The sequence below is a fragment of the Lichenostomus cassidix genome, chromosome 13 (genome assembly GCF_008360975.1).
Source record: "Lichenostomus cassidix isolate B80296 chromosome 13, HeHo_3.0, whole genome shotgun sequence".
Lineage (NCBI taxonomy): Eukaryota > Metazoa > Chordata > Aves > Passeriformes > Meliphagidae > Lichenostomus > Lichenostomus cassidix.
Window position 1 is genome coordinate 2677785 of NC_139494.1, and position 12473 is coordinate 2690257.

The following is a 12473-nucleotide window of genomic DNA, read 5'->3' on the forward strand; positions in this document are numbered from 1 at the left end:
TCTTGGAAGTGTCCTTAATGTTGCTAGCTGTGATCAGTTCCTGTGTCCCTAAGGAGAATTTCCAAGGGAATCTCACACATTTTATTTTAGTGCACTGTAAGCTCACTCTTCTGAGAAATGCAGATTTCTTGCTTGCAGGTGCTTTCTTACCAGTGGTAGGTGGGAGCTGATTGCAGGTGGTAACAATGAGCTGAATTGAACCTTTCAGCAAAGGATTTGTGCATCACAGCATATCACAACAGAGGCCTGTGACATCCAAGATCAGTTGAGATAAGGATGAACGAATCCTAAGTTTACAGTGGTGTCCTTTGGACATTATGACTGCACCAGTGTTTCCTAAGGACATGCCAGATTCATCTGAGCCTTGTGAAAGGAACAGCTAGAGAGATTCTATAGTCATTTCTCCATGGTAAAACTCCCTAGTAGATTTTTTTGCACACCATATTCCCATCTCCAGGAATTTTCCCAAATAGTTCTGTAAGGAACAGACATTGCTGTCTTTGTGCCATCCATCTTCTAAAACACCTACACCTTCAGTGTCACAAACACTTAGTGCTCCAACACCTCACAGCTGACACAAGCAGAAGCAGCTGTCAGCAGAGTTGGAAGGTCACTCCCCCACATCACAGCTTTGCAGAGACCTTTGCAGACCCAGGGCCTCTGCTAGGATAGTGTCCAGTTTCTCCTGACCTGCCTCTGCCTGGGCTCCATCTGAGCCAGAAGGTCACCCCTCAGAAGAACCAGAGATGCCTGGCAGCAATTCTCTCTTTCCTACAATTTTCCTGAATGCTGTATCAGCTGCATATAAAATCTGGAGAAATGCACACACTCAACATTACCTCAGCCAAAGGAAAAACATTGAAATGCACCACCCCCCTACCCATGGCTTTTTGATAAACCTTGACAGGGTTTTCTTAGAACGAACAGCTCTACAAAGACCTTCTTTACACAAGACATTCAGGTGTTCACTTTATTCCAATTTTTACACTCAGGGGTATACCGCTTTACAATGTTACAGTTTATAACTTCAGCACAACACAGCATGGGGCTTTCTGAATAATGTGTGCATCACACACATCATTCAAAAAATCAGTTATTAGTCATGGCTGACAGCCCTTGTTAAGGAGAAGAGGAAGGGAAATGCTAAATCAAAGCTTCAAGAGTAAATTCTGAGACAACAGAAAAGGGAATGCAAATGCTTTAACACAGATAAAATCATGTGGGGTCAGCTTTCCAATCCTATCAAAAAACCCACTGAATTCAGAAAAAATAATGAGACCAAATTCAATGTCCTTTTTATAAGTTCTTCTTTCATTCTACCTTCAGAAAATTATTATTGAAAGACATGTGTAGTTTTCATGCAATTAACCCAAAGATAGTGGAAGTGCTTTCACAGCTCTGTACAGCTACACTCTAACCCAACACCATGTGTACTACCATATATCCAAGGCGAATCCCAAAGAGACACAGCACAAAACATCATGGGCTAGAGGAGGATCTTGTGCATTTTGCTGCTCTGTCCTGGAAAACATAATACTGGTGTACCCAAAGGATCAAAATACCCTTCTTGCCTGGTGAGTTGGAATCCCCTGCACTGCAATTTCTGAATGGGAGAACTCCCTGATTCTCAAGGTAGCACTACTGCAGCCTATGCAGACATGCCATGTTTGTATAGAAAGACAGAGTGGGCAGGAATGAAAACTCACAGAGGCCACATATCTCAGGCTGAGACATGCAGACCCCAGGAAAGAATGAGCCCTTTGCTTGGACCACAGTTGTAGACACAACTCCCTTGCTTATCTGTCCCAAAACAAGGCATACAGGCGTTACAGCAAGGGTGTGATTTGTGTATTCCACTGTACCATTGTGCTACAGCAGAACGCAAGAGATCAATGCTCTTGCCGGGTAGGCAGAGAGGCAAGAGCATAGCTGGGAGCACTGGACCAAACCCCATTCTTAAAACATACAAGAAATGGGCATTGAAAATCTGAAATACATTATTACCCGAGACAAGAACTTCAGTTCCTTTTCCTCCTTATTAGATTTTGGGGCTGGAGACAAGTGTTATTCTGACATAGAATTTGCTGGGAATTGGTTATTGGAGCAGCAAATATGGATATACTGTGGAGGAAACATTACCATATGCTGCAGCCAGGATCCCTTCCTCCCATGAAGCACGAAGCCTCTGGCTGTGCAGACCTTGTGCTAATTAAAGGAAAGAGAGTTGTACTGTCCGGCAGAGAGAGTCCCAGCATTGTCTGGTGCCATGTCCCCTGGGCTGACAGGGACACAAGGGAAATCCTGTTCACCATCAGGGCCCTGGCCCACGGCACACTGCTGTGGTGGCAGGCTGGGGAGGATGGGCTTGAGGAATCTGAACTCGCTGTTGCCCGAGCCCGTGGTGAGGCTGATCTCGTAGCAGTAGGCGCGGGGCAGGGTCCCGGCAGCGGCTGCATCGGCCAGGCTGCTCTGCAAGTTGTCGGCACCGTAAAGCACATGGCCAGCCTTCAGCTCCTTTCTCTTGCACACCTTGCGAGCAACAAAGGCTGCGGTGGAGATGAGGAAGAGGAGTGAGACAAAGACCAAGGAAATGATTAAATAGGTTGTCAGGGAGCCGCCCTCATCCTCCGTGGCCGGGCTGCTGTGCGGGAGGCGCACGTCTGAGACGTCCTTGAGCAGGAGAGCGCTCAGAGCTGCGGTGGCTGACAGCGGTGGCTTCCTGTTGTCTCGCACCAGGACCACGAGCTTCTGCTTCATGCTGTCTCTCTCTGTCACCGGCCTCCTCAGACGCACCTCGCCACTTTGCACACCCACCGTAAACAGGCCGGGCTCGGTGGCCCTCAGCAGGTGGTACGAGAGCCATGAGTTCTGTCCGGAGTCGGCATCGACGGCCACCACTTTGGTGATGAGGTAGCCCGCCTCAGCCGACACGGGCACCAGCTCACTGGACGCTGGGCTGCTCTCCTGGCCTGGGTACAGCACGAGCGGTGCGTTGTCATTCTCGTCCACCACGACAAGGCGCACGGTGACGTTGGCTCTGAGGGGAGGAGAGCCCGCGTCAGAGGCACTCACTGTCACCTCTGTCTGCCTCAGCTGCTCGTAGTCCAGGGGCCGCAGCACAAACACGTGTCCGTTCTCAGAGTTCACAGAGATGCAGGAGCAGGAAGGTCGCTCGGCCGCTTGCACTGCTGCCAGCGAATAGGTCACCTTGGCATTGAGCCCCACGTCAGCATCTGCGGCACTGACGGCTCCGACAAACACTGTGGGGCCATTGTTCTCACGCACATACATGGTGTATGATGTCTGGTTGAAGACAGGAGCGTTGTCATTGACATCCGAGATGTCCACAGTGAAGGTCTGCGTGGTTGTGAGAGGAGGTGACCCCGCATCTGCTGCTGTGACCGTGAGGATGTACTGAGCTGTCTCCTCGCGGTCCAGAGTGCTCACTGTCACCAGCTCATAGTAATTCTTATAGGCTGGCCGCAGGGAGAAGAAGAGCTGATCCTGGAGAGCACAGGAGATCTTTCCGTTGGCACCAGAATCCCGATCCCTGACACTAAAGAGGGCAACCACCGTGCCGGGCACAGTGTTCTCAGGGAGGGGACTGCTGAAGGAACTGACCACGAGCTCTGGGGCATTGTCATTTACATCCACCACTTCCACCAACACTTTGCAGATTGTAGAAAGCCCCCCGCCATCTGTGGCTCTCACACTGAACTGGTGACTTTCTGCTGCCTCAAAGTCCAGAGGTTTTGTGAGTTTAATTTCACCAGTTATGGGTTCAACCACAAATGCTGGGTCACTCTGTCCCACTGCTTCACTGAGTTGATAGGAGATGTCCCCGTTAACTCCTGCATCCCGATCAGTTGCCTGCACAGTCAGAACCACAGAGCCTTCTGGCATGTTTTCCAGGACCTGCCCTATGTACTCCTCCTGTGTGAAGATGGGAGCATTGTCATTTACGTCTAAAATGACAATTTTGACTTGGGTGGTTCCAGTCCTGGGAGGAGAGCCACCATCTACAGCAATAACACTGAAACCCATCTCCGCCTGTTGCTCCCTGTCTAGCGGCTTTTCCAAAACCAGTTCAAGATATTTCTTTCCTGTAATCCGACTTCCATAGGAGACACTAAAGTACTCGCTCAAGGGAGAGATGCTGTATGCCTGGATGCTGTTGCTGCCAATGTCGAGGTCCTGTGCCCCCTCCAGCGGGAAACGAGAGCCCGGCTCGCTCGTTTCTGGGATGTCAAAAGTGACTCGTTCCTCAGGAAAGACGGGTGAATGGTCATTGATGTCCTCCAGAGCCACCTCGACCCGAAAGAACTGCAGGGGATTGGCGAGCAGCAGCTCGAAGGGGAGCATGCAGGTGCCGGACTGGCCGCAGAGCTCCTCGCGGTCCAGCCTCCCCGCCACGACGAGGCGGCCGGAGCCGCGCTCTAAGCGAAAATGCTGCCTGCCGTCCTCCGAGACCAGGCGGGCGCGGCGAGCCGAGAGCTGCGCCGGCGTCAGCCCCGCGTCCTCCGCCAGGTTGCCTACCAGGGAGCCGCTTTCCGCCTCCTCGGCTACGGAGTAGCGGATGGGCTCGGAGCGAGCGTGCGGCAGGGAGAGGAAAGCACAGAGACAAAGCACTTGCCTTGCGATCGCCATGGCGCGGCGGCAGCGGCGGCGGTGGCCAGTCTCGGTCTCTCGGATGTCCTGAGCGATTCCCTGTGGAAAGCGGCCAAGTGGGAGGCGAGCGCCTTTCCTCGGTCTGTCAGATGTCGGCGAGAGGCCCGTCAGGCAGGCGCGGTGTCCCGGCAGCGGGAGACACTTGGCAGCGCTCGCCGCCGCAGCCGCTGTCACCTCCGGCGGGGTGCTCTTTGCTGCGCTGTGCTGTGCTGGTGCTGGGCTGAGCTGAGCTGCTCAGGGCTCGGCCGTCTCCTGCTGCCGCAGCCGCTCGCCACCGCCTTGTCCTGGAGCACCACCTAGCGGTACTCGGTGGGACTGCGCTCGCCGCCGCCCGCAGCCTGCGCTGGCATCCGCTCGGCCCACGGATCCGCGCGCACACGCGTGGCGCCTTCTCTCGCCCACAGTGGCTCTTGCTGAAAGATGCGCACACATCTAGCTGGAGGGAGAAGTGCTGGCAAGGATCGGCCGCCGCCCTGTAGGCAGTCGGAGCTCACTGGCAATGCCGGAAGCTGTTCTGCGTCTGTTCCTCTTCACGGCTCTCCACCACTCGTGGGAGTCCTTGCCCTCTCGACAAGTTGCACCCTTGGAGAAATGCGGCAGCAGGACTAGCACAACGCGTTTTCCTGTGCAGCGTGAGGCACAGGCTGTGTGGAGGGATTTAGCCGCCTATCCTGGATGGAGAAACTGGCCCATAGCCTCCGCAGGGGCATCACTCTGGTAACAGCACGGAACAGCATTACCTGGGAAATCTCAGGCTGAGGATGAGGAAGGCGTGTGCATAACAGCACGGCTCAGGCATGGATGTGTCCACAGTTCTAGCTGTCCCACAACTGAAAAAGAGTTGCATTGCTCGCTGTATGGGATTCTCTCACACTGGCAGGCTGCATGAGGAATAGCAGCTCTTCATCCTTGTTGGATGCAACATCAGCGCTGCTTTGCTGGCTGAGCAAGGCCAGCCTGAGGAACTGGAGATCGCTCCTCACCGAGTCACATCTCATAACAGGAAGCCATTGACAAAATCCCTTCCTGCCCATGTCCCTGCCATCACTGGAGAAGTCTCTATCCGTGTAGCTGCAGAGAGAGGGTGATCATAGTTGTACCTTGAGGTGGGTCTTGCAGGGCTTGGCCACTGTGAAGCCGAGGACTGACAGGAGGAAGAACAATGAGATGCAGCCCATGGACATGATGAGGTAGGTGGTGAGCATTTCCTCCCTTGCCTTGTGCAGCTGCTGCCTTCCCACAGGAGTGTAGTCGAGATGCTGGAAGGAGTCGGAGAAGCCATGCACCAGGGCAATTGAGGGGATGGTAGTGGAGAAATGCAGCAGCTGCCCCTTGGCTCATACAAACACGATGAGTCTCTGCCACGATGTGTTCCCAACTTCCGCCACCACCACATTTGCCAACTCTCTTAACCTGTCTTTAGAGGAGTGGTGGTCCGTCCCTTGAAGGATCTCCATAGCCTCCCCCAGATTTCCTCACACAGAGCCACTTCTTTCTTGTGCTGCCTGCCTTGGATCACCTCCTTGTTTTGTGTCTGTCTTAACATTACCTCCGTGAGGGTCTGTTTCTTGATCTTCCCGGGCACAAAGCTCAGATTCAATAGTCTGCAGTCCCCGGAGTCTTTCTTTCACCTCTTTTGCAAAACACCACTGATGTTTCCCTTTTCCGTGAAACAGAGGACTTTGACTGCCATGACATTTCAAATAGGGTGGGGAATGCCTTGGCAACAACATTAGCCAGTTTCTCGGGCATTGGGATGCATGTTTTCTGGCCCCAGACACTCGTGCCTGTTCAGTTTCATTAGGTGTTCATGAACCTGCCCTTCAGTTAGAGTGGGATTATCTTCACTTACCAAGACAACCTGAAGTGAGATTCTAGAGTGGATTCCAGAGATGTGGGAAGTCTTCCTGCTAGGGAATACTGAGGCACAGAACTTGTTGAGTACATCAGCCTTCTCCATATCTGTCATCACTACTTCTCCCTTCTTGTGTATTCGGGAGTACTTTGTCCTTCACCTTTCTTTTCTGAGCTATGCACTTAGAGAATCTCTTCTGATTATTCTTAACATTCCTTGCCACTTTGTTCCTTTATTGCCTGAGCTTCCCTGTTCTCATCCCTGCACATCCAAAACTTATCCCGGTGCTCATGCCCAGCCACATGACCATGCTTCCACTGTCCATCCATTTCCTTTGTACTCCTCAGTTTGAAACGCAGGTTCTCCCTCAGCCATGCCAGTTTCCTGCCTGCTTGTCATGATTCCTTACACATGAGGGTGAAGAGCTCTTGGAATTGTCCTTAATGTTGCCAGCTGTGATTAGCTCCTGTGTCCCTAAGGAGAATTTCCAAGGGAATCTCACACACTATATTTTACTGCATTGTAAGCTCACTCTTCTGAGAAATGCAGTCTTCTTGCTTTCAGGTGCTTTCTCACCAGTAGCAGGTGGGAGCTGGCTGCAGGTGGTAACAATGAGCTGAATTTTACCTTTCAGCAAAGGATTTCTACATCACAACACAGCCAAACAGAGGCTTGTGCCTTCCCAGATCAATTCAGATAAGGATGAGCGAATCCTAAGTGTCCAGTAGTGTCCTTTGGTCATTATGACTGCACCAGTCTTTCCTGAGGATTTACCAGATTCATCGGGGACTTGTGAAAGGAACAGCTGAAGAGGTTCTATAGTGATTTCTCAACAGCTAAGCTCCATAGTAGCTTTTTTTTCTCAACAAATTCCCATCTCCAGGAATTTTCCCAAAGATTTCCATAAGGAACACACATTGCTGACTTTGTGCCATCCATCTTCTAAAACACCTACACCTTCAGTGTCACAAACACTTTGTGCTCCAACACCTCAGAGCTGCCATTTGCAGAAGCAGCTGTCAGCAGAGTTGGAAGGTCACTCCCCCACATCACAGCTTTGCAGAGACCTTTGTGAACCCAGGGCCTCTGCTAGGATAGTGTCCAGTTTCTCCTGACCTGCCTCTGCCTGGGCTCCATCTGAGCCAGAAGGTTACCTCTCAGAAGGACCAGAGATGCCTGGCAGCAATTCCCTCTTCCCTACAATTTTCCTGAATGCTGTATCAGCTGCATATAAAACCTGCAGAAATGCACACACTCGACATTACCTCAGCCAAAGGAAAAACATTGGTACCACCCCCCGCCCCACAGCCCCACCTCCATGGCTTTTTGAAAAGCCTTAACAGAGCTTTTCCAGCAAGAATAGCTCTACAAAGACGTTCTTTACACAAAGCATTCAGGTGTTCTCTTTATTCCAATTTTTACACTCAGGGGTATACCACTTTACAATGTTACAGTTTATAACTTCAGCACAACACAGCGTGGGGCTTTCTGAATAATGTGTGCATCACACACATCATTGAAATAATCAGTTATTATTCACAGGGTGAGAGTCATTCTTAAGGAGAAGAGGAAGGGAAATGCTAAATCAAAGCTCTAAGAGTAAGTGCTAAGACAACAAAAAGGAAAATGCAAATGCTTTAACACAGATACAATCATGTGGGGTCAGCTTTCCAATCCCAACAAAAACCCCACTGAATTCAGAAAAAATAATGAAACAAAAATTCAATGTCCTTTTTAGAAGTACTTCTTTGATTCTGCCTTCAGAAAATTGTCTTTCAAGGACATATGTAGTTTTCATGCAATTCACCCAGAGATAGTCGAAGTGCTTTCACAACTCTGTACAGCTACAGTCTAACCCAACACCATTATTACTACTGTATTTCCAAGGCAAATCCCGAAGAGAGAGAACGCAAAACTTTATGGGCTAAAAGAGGATCTTTTGCATTTTGCTGCTCTGTCCTTGAAAAGATAATACTGATATACTCAAAAGATCACAATAACCTTCTTGCCTGGTGAGCTGGAATCCCCTGCACTGCAATTTCTGAATGGGAGAACTCCCTGCTTCACCAGGTAGCACTACTGCAGCCTATGCAGACACAAAATATTTCTATAGAAAGACAGAATGGCCAGGAAAGAAAACTCACAGCGGCCACATATCTCAGGCAGAGACATGCAGAATCCAGGAAAGAATGAGCCCTTCGCTTGCAACAGAGTTGTACACAAATCTCCCTCATTTTCCTGACCCAAAAAATAGCCTATATGTATTTTAGTGTCATTGTGTTGCAGCAGAACATAAGAGATCCATGGTCTTGCCTGAGAGACAAGAGCGGAGCTGGGAGAACTGGACCTAACCCTATTCTTAAAACATACAAGAAATGGGCATTGAAAATCTGAAATACATTATTAACCTAGTGAGAGAACCTGAGTTGCTTTTTGTCCTTGCTAGATTTTGGGGCAGGAGACAATTGTTATTCTGACTAAGAATTTGCTGGAAATTGGCTCTTGCAGCAGCAAATATGGATTTACTCTGAAGAAACCATTGTCATATGCCACAGCCTACATCCCTTCCTCCCATGAAGCACGAAGCCTCCGGCTGTGCAGAACCCCTGTGCTAATTAAAGGAAAGAGAGTTGTACTGTCCGGCAGAGAGAGTCCCAGCATTGTCTGGTGCCATGTCACCTGGGCTGACAGGGACACAAGGAAAATCCTGTTCACCATCAGGGCCCTGGCCCACGGAACACTGCTGTGGTGGCAGGCTGGGGAGGATGGGCTTGAGGAATCTGAACTCGCTGTTGCCCGAGCCCGTGGTGAGGCTGATCTCGTAGCAGTAGGCGCGGGGCAGGGTCCCGGCAGCGGCTGCATCGGCCAGGCTGCTCTGCAAGTTGTCGGCACCGTAAAGCACATGGCCAGCCTTCAGCTCCTTTCTCTTGCACACCTTGCGAGCAACAAAGGCTGCGGTGGAGATGAGGAAGAGGAGTGAGACAAAGACCAAGGAAATGATTAAATAGGTTGTCAGGGAGCCGCCCTCATCCTCCGTGGCCGGGCTGCTGTGCGGGAGGCGCACGTCTGAGAAGTCCTTGAGCAGGAGAGCGCTCAGAGCTGCGGTGGCTGACAGCGGTGGCTTCCCGTTGTCTCGCACCAGGACCACGAGCTTCTGCTTCACGCTGTCTCTCTCTGTCACCGGCCTCCTCAGACGCACCTCGCCACTTTGCACACCCACCGTAAACAGGCCGGGCTCGGTGGCCCTCAGCAGGTGGTACGAGAGCCATGAGTTCTGTCCGGAGTCGGCATCGACGGCCACCACTTTGGTGATGAGGTAGCCCGCCTCAGCCGACACGGGCACCAGCTCACTGGACGCTGGGCTGCTCTCCTGGCCTGGGTACAGCACGAGCGGTGCGTTGTCATTCTCGTCCACCACGACAAGGCGCACGGTGACGTTGGCTCTGAGGGGAGGAGAGCCCGCGTCAGAGGCACTCACTGTCACCTCGGTCTGCCTCAGCTGCTCGTAGTCCAGGGGCCGCAGCACAAACACGTGTCCGTTCTCCGAGTTCACAGAGATGCAGGAGCAGGAAGGTCGCTCGGCCGCTTGCACTGGTGCCAGCGAATAGGTCACCTTGGCATTGAGCCCCACGTCAGCATCTGCGGCACTGACGGCTCCGACAAACACCGTGGGGCCATTGTTCTCACGCACATACATGGTGTATGATGTCTGGTTGAAGACAGGAGCGTTGTCATTGACATCCGAGATGTCCACGGTGAAGGTCTGCGTGGTTGTGAGAGGAGGTGACCCCGCATCTGCTGCTGTGACCGTGAGGATGTACTGAGCTGTCTCCTCGCGGTCCAGCGCGCTCACTGTCACCAGCTCATAGTAATTCTTATAGGCTGGCCGCAGGGAGAAGAAGAGCTGATCCTGGAGGGCACAGGAGATCTTCCCGTTGGCACCAGAATCCCGATCCCTGACACTAAAGAGGGCAACCACCGTGCCGGGCACAGTGTTCTCAGGGAGGGGACTGCTGAAGGAACTGACCATGAGCTCTGGGGCATTGTCATTCACATCCACCACCTCCACCAACACTTTGCAGATTGCTGAAAGTCCCCCTCCATCTCTGGCCTTCACACTGAGCTCATGAGTCTCTGCTGACTCAAAGTCCAGAGGTTTTGTGAGTTTAATTTCACCAGTTATGGGATCAATCACAAATGCTGGGTCACTCTGTCCCACTGCTTGGCTGAGTTGATAAGAGATGTCCCCGTTTACTCCTGCATCCTGATCAGTTGCCTGCACAGTCAGAATCACAGAGCCTTCCGGCGTGTTTTCTAAAACCTGCCCAACATATCGCCCCTGCGTGAAGATGGGAGCATTGTCATTTGCATCTAAAATGACTATATGGATCTCGATGGTCCCACTTCTGGGAGGAGAGCCAGCGTCCACAGCAATTATATTAAAACTCATCTCTGCCTGTTCCTCTCTGTCTAGCGGCTTTTCTAAAACAAGTTCAACATATTTACCATCCTCACTCCGACTTCCATAGGTGACCCTAAAGTACTCGTTCTCGGGAGAGATGCTATATGCCTGGATGCTGTTGCTGCCAATGTCGAGGTCCCGAGCCCCCTCCAGTGGGAAACGAGAACCGGGATCACTTGTTTCTGGGATTTCAAGTGTGACTCGTTCTTCCGGGAAGACGGGTGAGTGGTCATTGACGTCCTCCAGAGCCACCTCAACCCGAAAGAACTGCAGGGGATTGGCGAGCAGCAGCTCGAAGGGGAGCATGCAGGTGCCGGACTGGCCGCAGAGCTCCTCGCGGTCCAGCCTCCCCGCCACGACGAGGCGGCCGGAGCCGCGCTCTAAGCGAAAATGCTGCCTGCCGTCCTCCGAGACCAGGCGGGCGCGGCGAGCCGAGAGCTGCGCCGGCGTCAGCCCCGCGTCCTCCGCCAGGTTGCCTACCAGGGAGCCGCTTTCCGCCTCCTCGGCTACGGAGTAGCGGATGGGCTCGGAGCGAGCTTGCGGCAGGGAGAGGAAAGCACAGAGACAAAGCACTTGCCTTGCGATCGCCATGGCGCGGCAGCGGCGGTGGCGGCGGCCAGTGTCGGTCTCTCGGATGTCCCGGGCGATTCCCTGAGGAAAGCAGCCAAGCGGGGTGCGGGCGCCTTTCCTCGCTGTGTCGGAATCCGGCGGGCGGCCCGTCAGGCAGGCTGGGTGTCCCGGCAGCGGGTGACAAGGGGCACAGCGCTCGCCTCCGCAGCCTCTGCCACCTCCGTCCGGCTGCTCTGCTCTGCTCTGCTCTCTGCTCTGCGCTTTGTCGGGCTGGGCTGAGCTGAGCTGCTCCGGGCTCGGCTGCCTCCTTTTGCCGCAGCCGCTCAGTCGCCTTGGCCTGGAGCACCACCCAGCGGTGCGCTTTGGTACTGCGCTCGCCGCCGCCCGCAGCCTGCGCTGCAGCTCTCGGTCCACGGATCCGCGCGCACACGCTTGGCGCCTTCGCTCACTCCCTGTGGCTCTTGCGGAAGGATGCGCACACATTCAACTGCGGGGACAAGTGTTGGGAAGGATCGTCAGCGGCCCTGCGAGCAGGCGGTGCTCACCGGCATTGCAGGCAGCTGCTCTGTCAGCTGTTCCTCTTCCGGGCTCTCCACCGGTCGTGGGATTCCTTGCACTCTCGGCCAGACTCACCCTTCGTGAAACGCGGCAGCAGGACCGGCAGAACTCGTTTTCCTTCGCAGCGTGAGGCACAGGCTGAATGTGAAGGGACAAAGCTGCCTTTCCTGGCTGCAGAAACTGGCCCAAAGCCTCTGTAGGGGCATCACTCCGGTAACAGCACGGAACAGCATAACAGCTATTAGGAAATAGCTGTAGGATATTTCCTACAGCTGAGTATATGAAGGCACGTGCATCACAGCACGGCTCTGGCATGACTGCACTCACAGGTCTGGCAGTTCCACAATTGAAACGGAGTTG

The 12473-nt window shown here is 52.9% G+C and overlaps 2 protein-coding genes across 2 annotated transcripts; both read right to left on the reverse strand.

Moving 5' to 3' along the window:
• Nucleotides 1–956: 956 nt before the first annotated feature.
• On the reverse strand, nucleotides 957–4828 carry LOC146431074 (protocadherin beta-15-like). The gene has a single exon (XM_085073311.1). The coding sequence runs from the start codon at nucleotides 4645–4647 to the stop codon at nucleotides 2206–2208; it is 2442 nt and encodes an 813-aa protein (XP_084929437.1). The 5' UTR covers nucleotides 4648–4828; the 3' UTR covers nucleotides 957–2205.
• Nucleotides 4829–9122: 4294 nt separating this feature from the next.
• On the reverse strand, nucleotides 9123–11929 carry LOC146431075 (protocadherin beta-15-like). The gene has a single exon (XM_085073312.1). The coding sequence runs from the start codon at nucleotides 11574–11576 to the stop codon at nucleotides 9135–9137; it is 2442 nt and encodes an 813-aa protein (XP_084929438.1). The 5' UTR covers nucleotides 11577–11929; the 3' UTR covers nucleotides 9123–9134.
• Between the last annotated feature and the right edge of the window lie 544 nt (nucleotides 11930–12473).

Bases quoted from the DNA above. Each gene is read 5' to 3' on its own strand.
- LOC146431075 (XM_085073312.1), bottom strand. From the start codon at position 11,576: ATGGCGATCGCAAGGCAAGTGCTTTGTCTCTGTGCTTTCCTCTCCCTG.
- LOC146431074 (XM_085073311.1), bottom strand. From the start codon at position 4,647: ATGGCGATCGCAAGGCAAGTGCTTTGTCTCTGTGCTTTCCTCTCCCTG.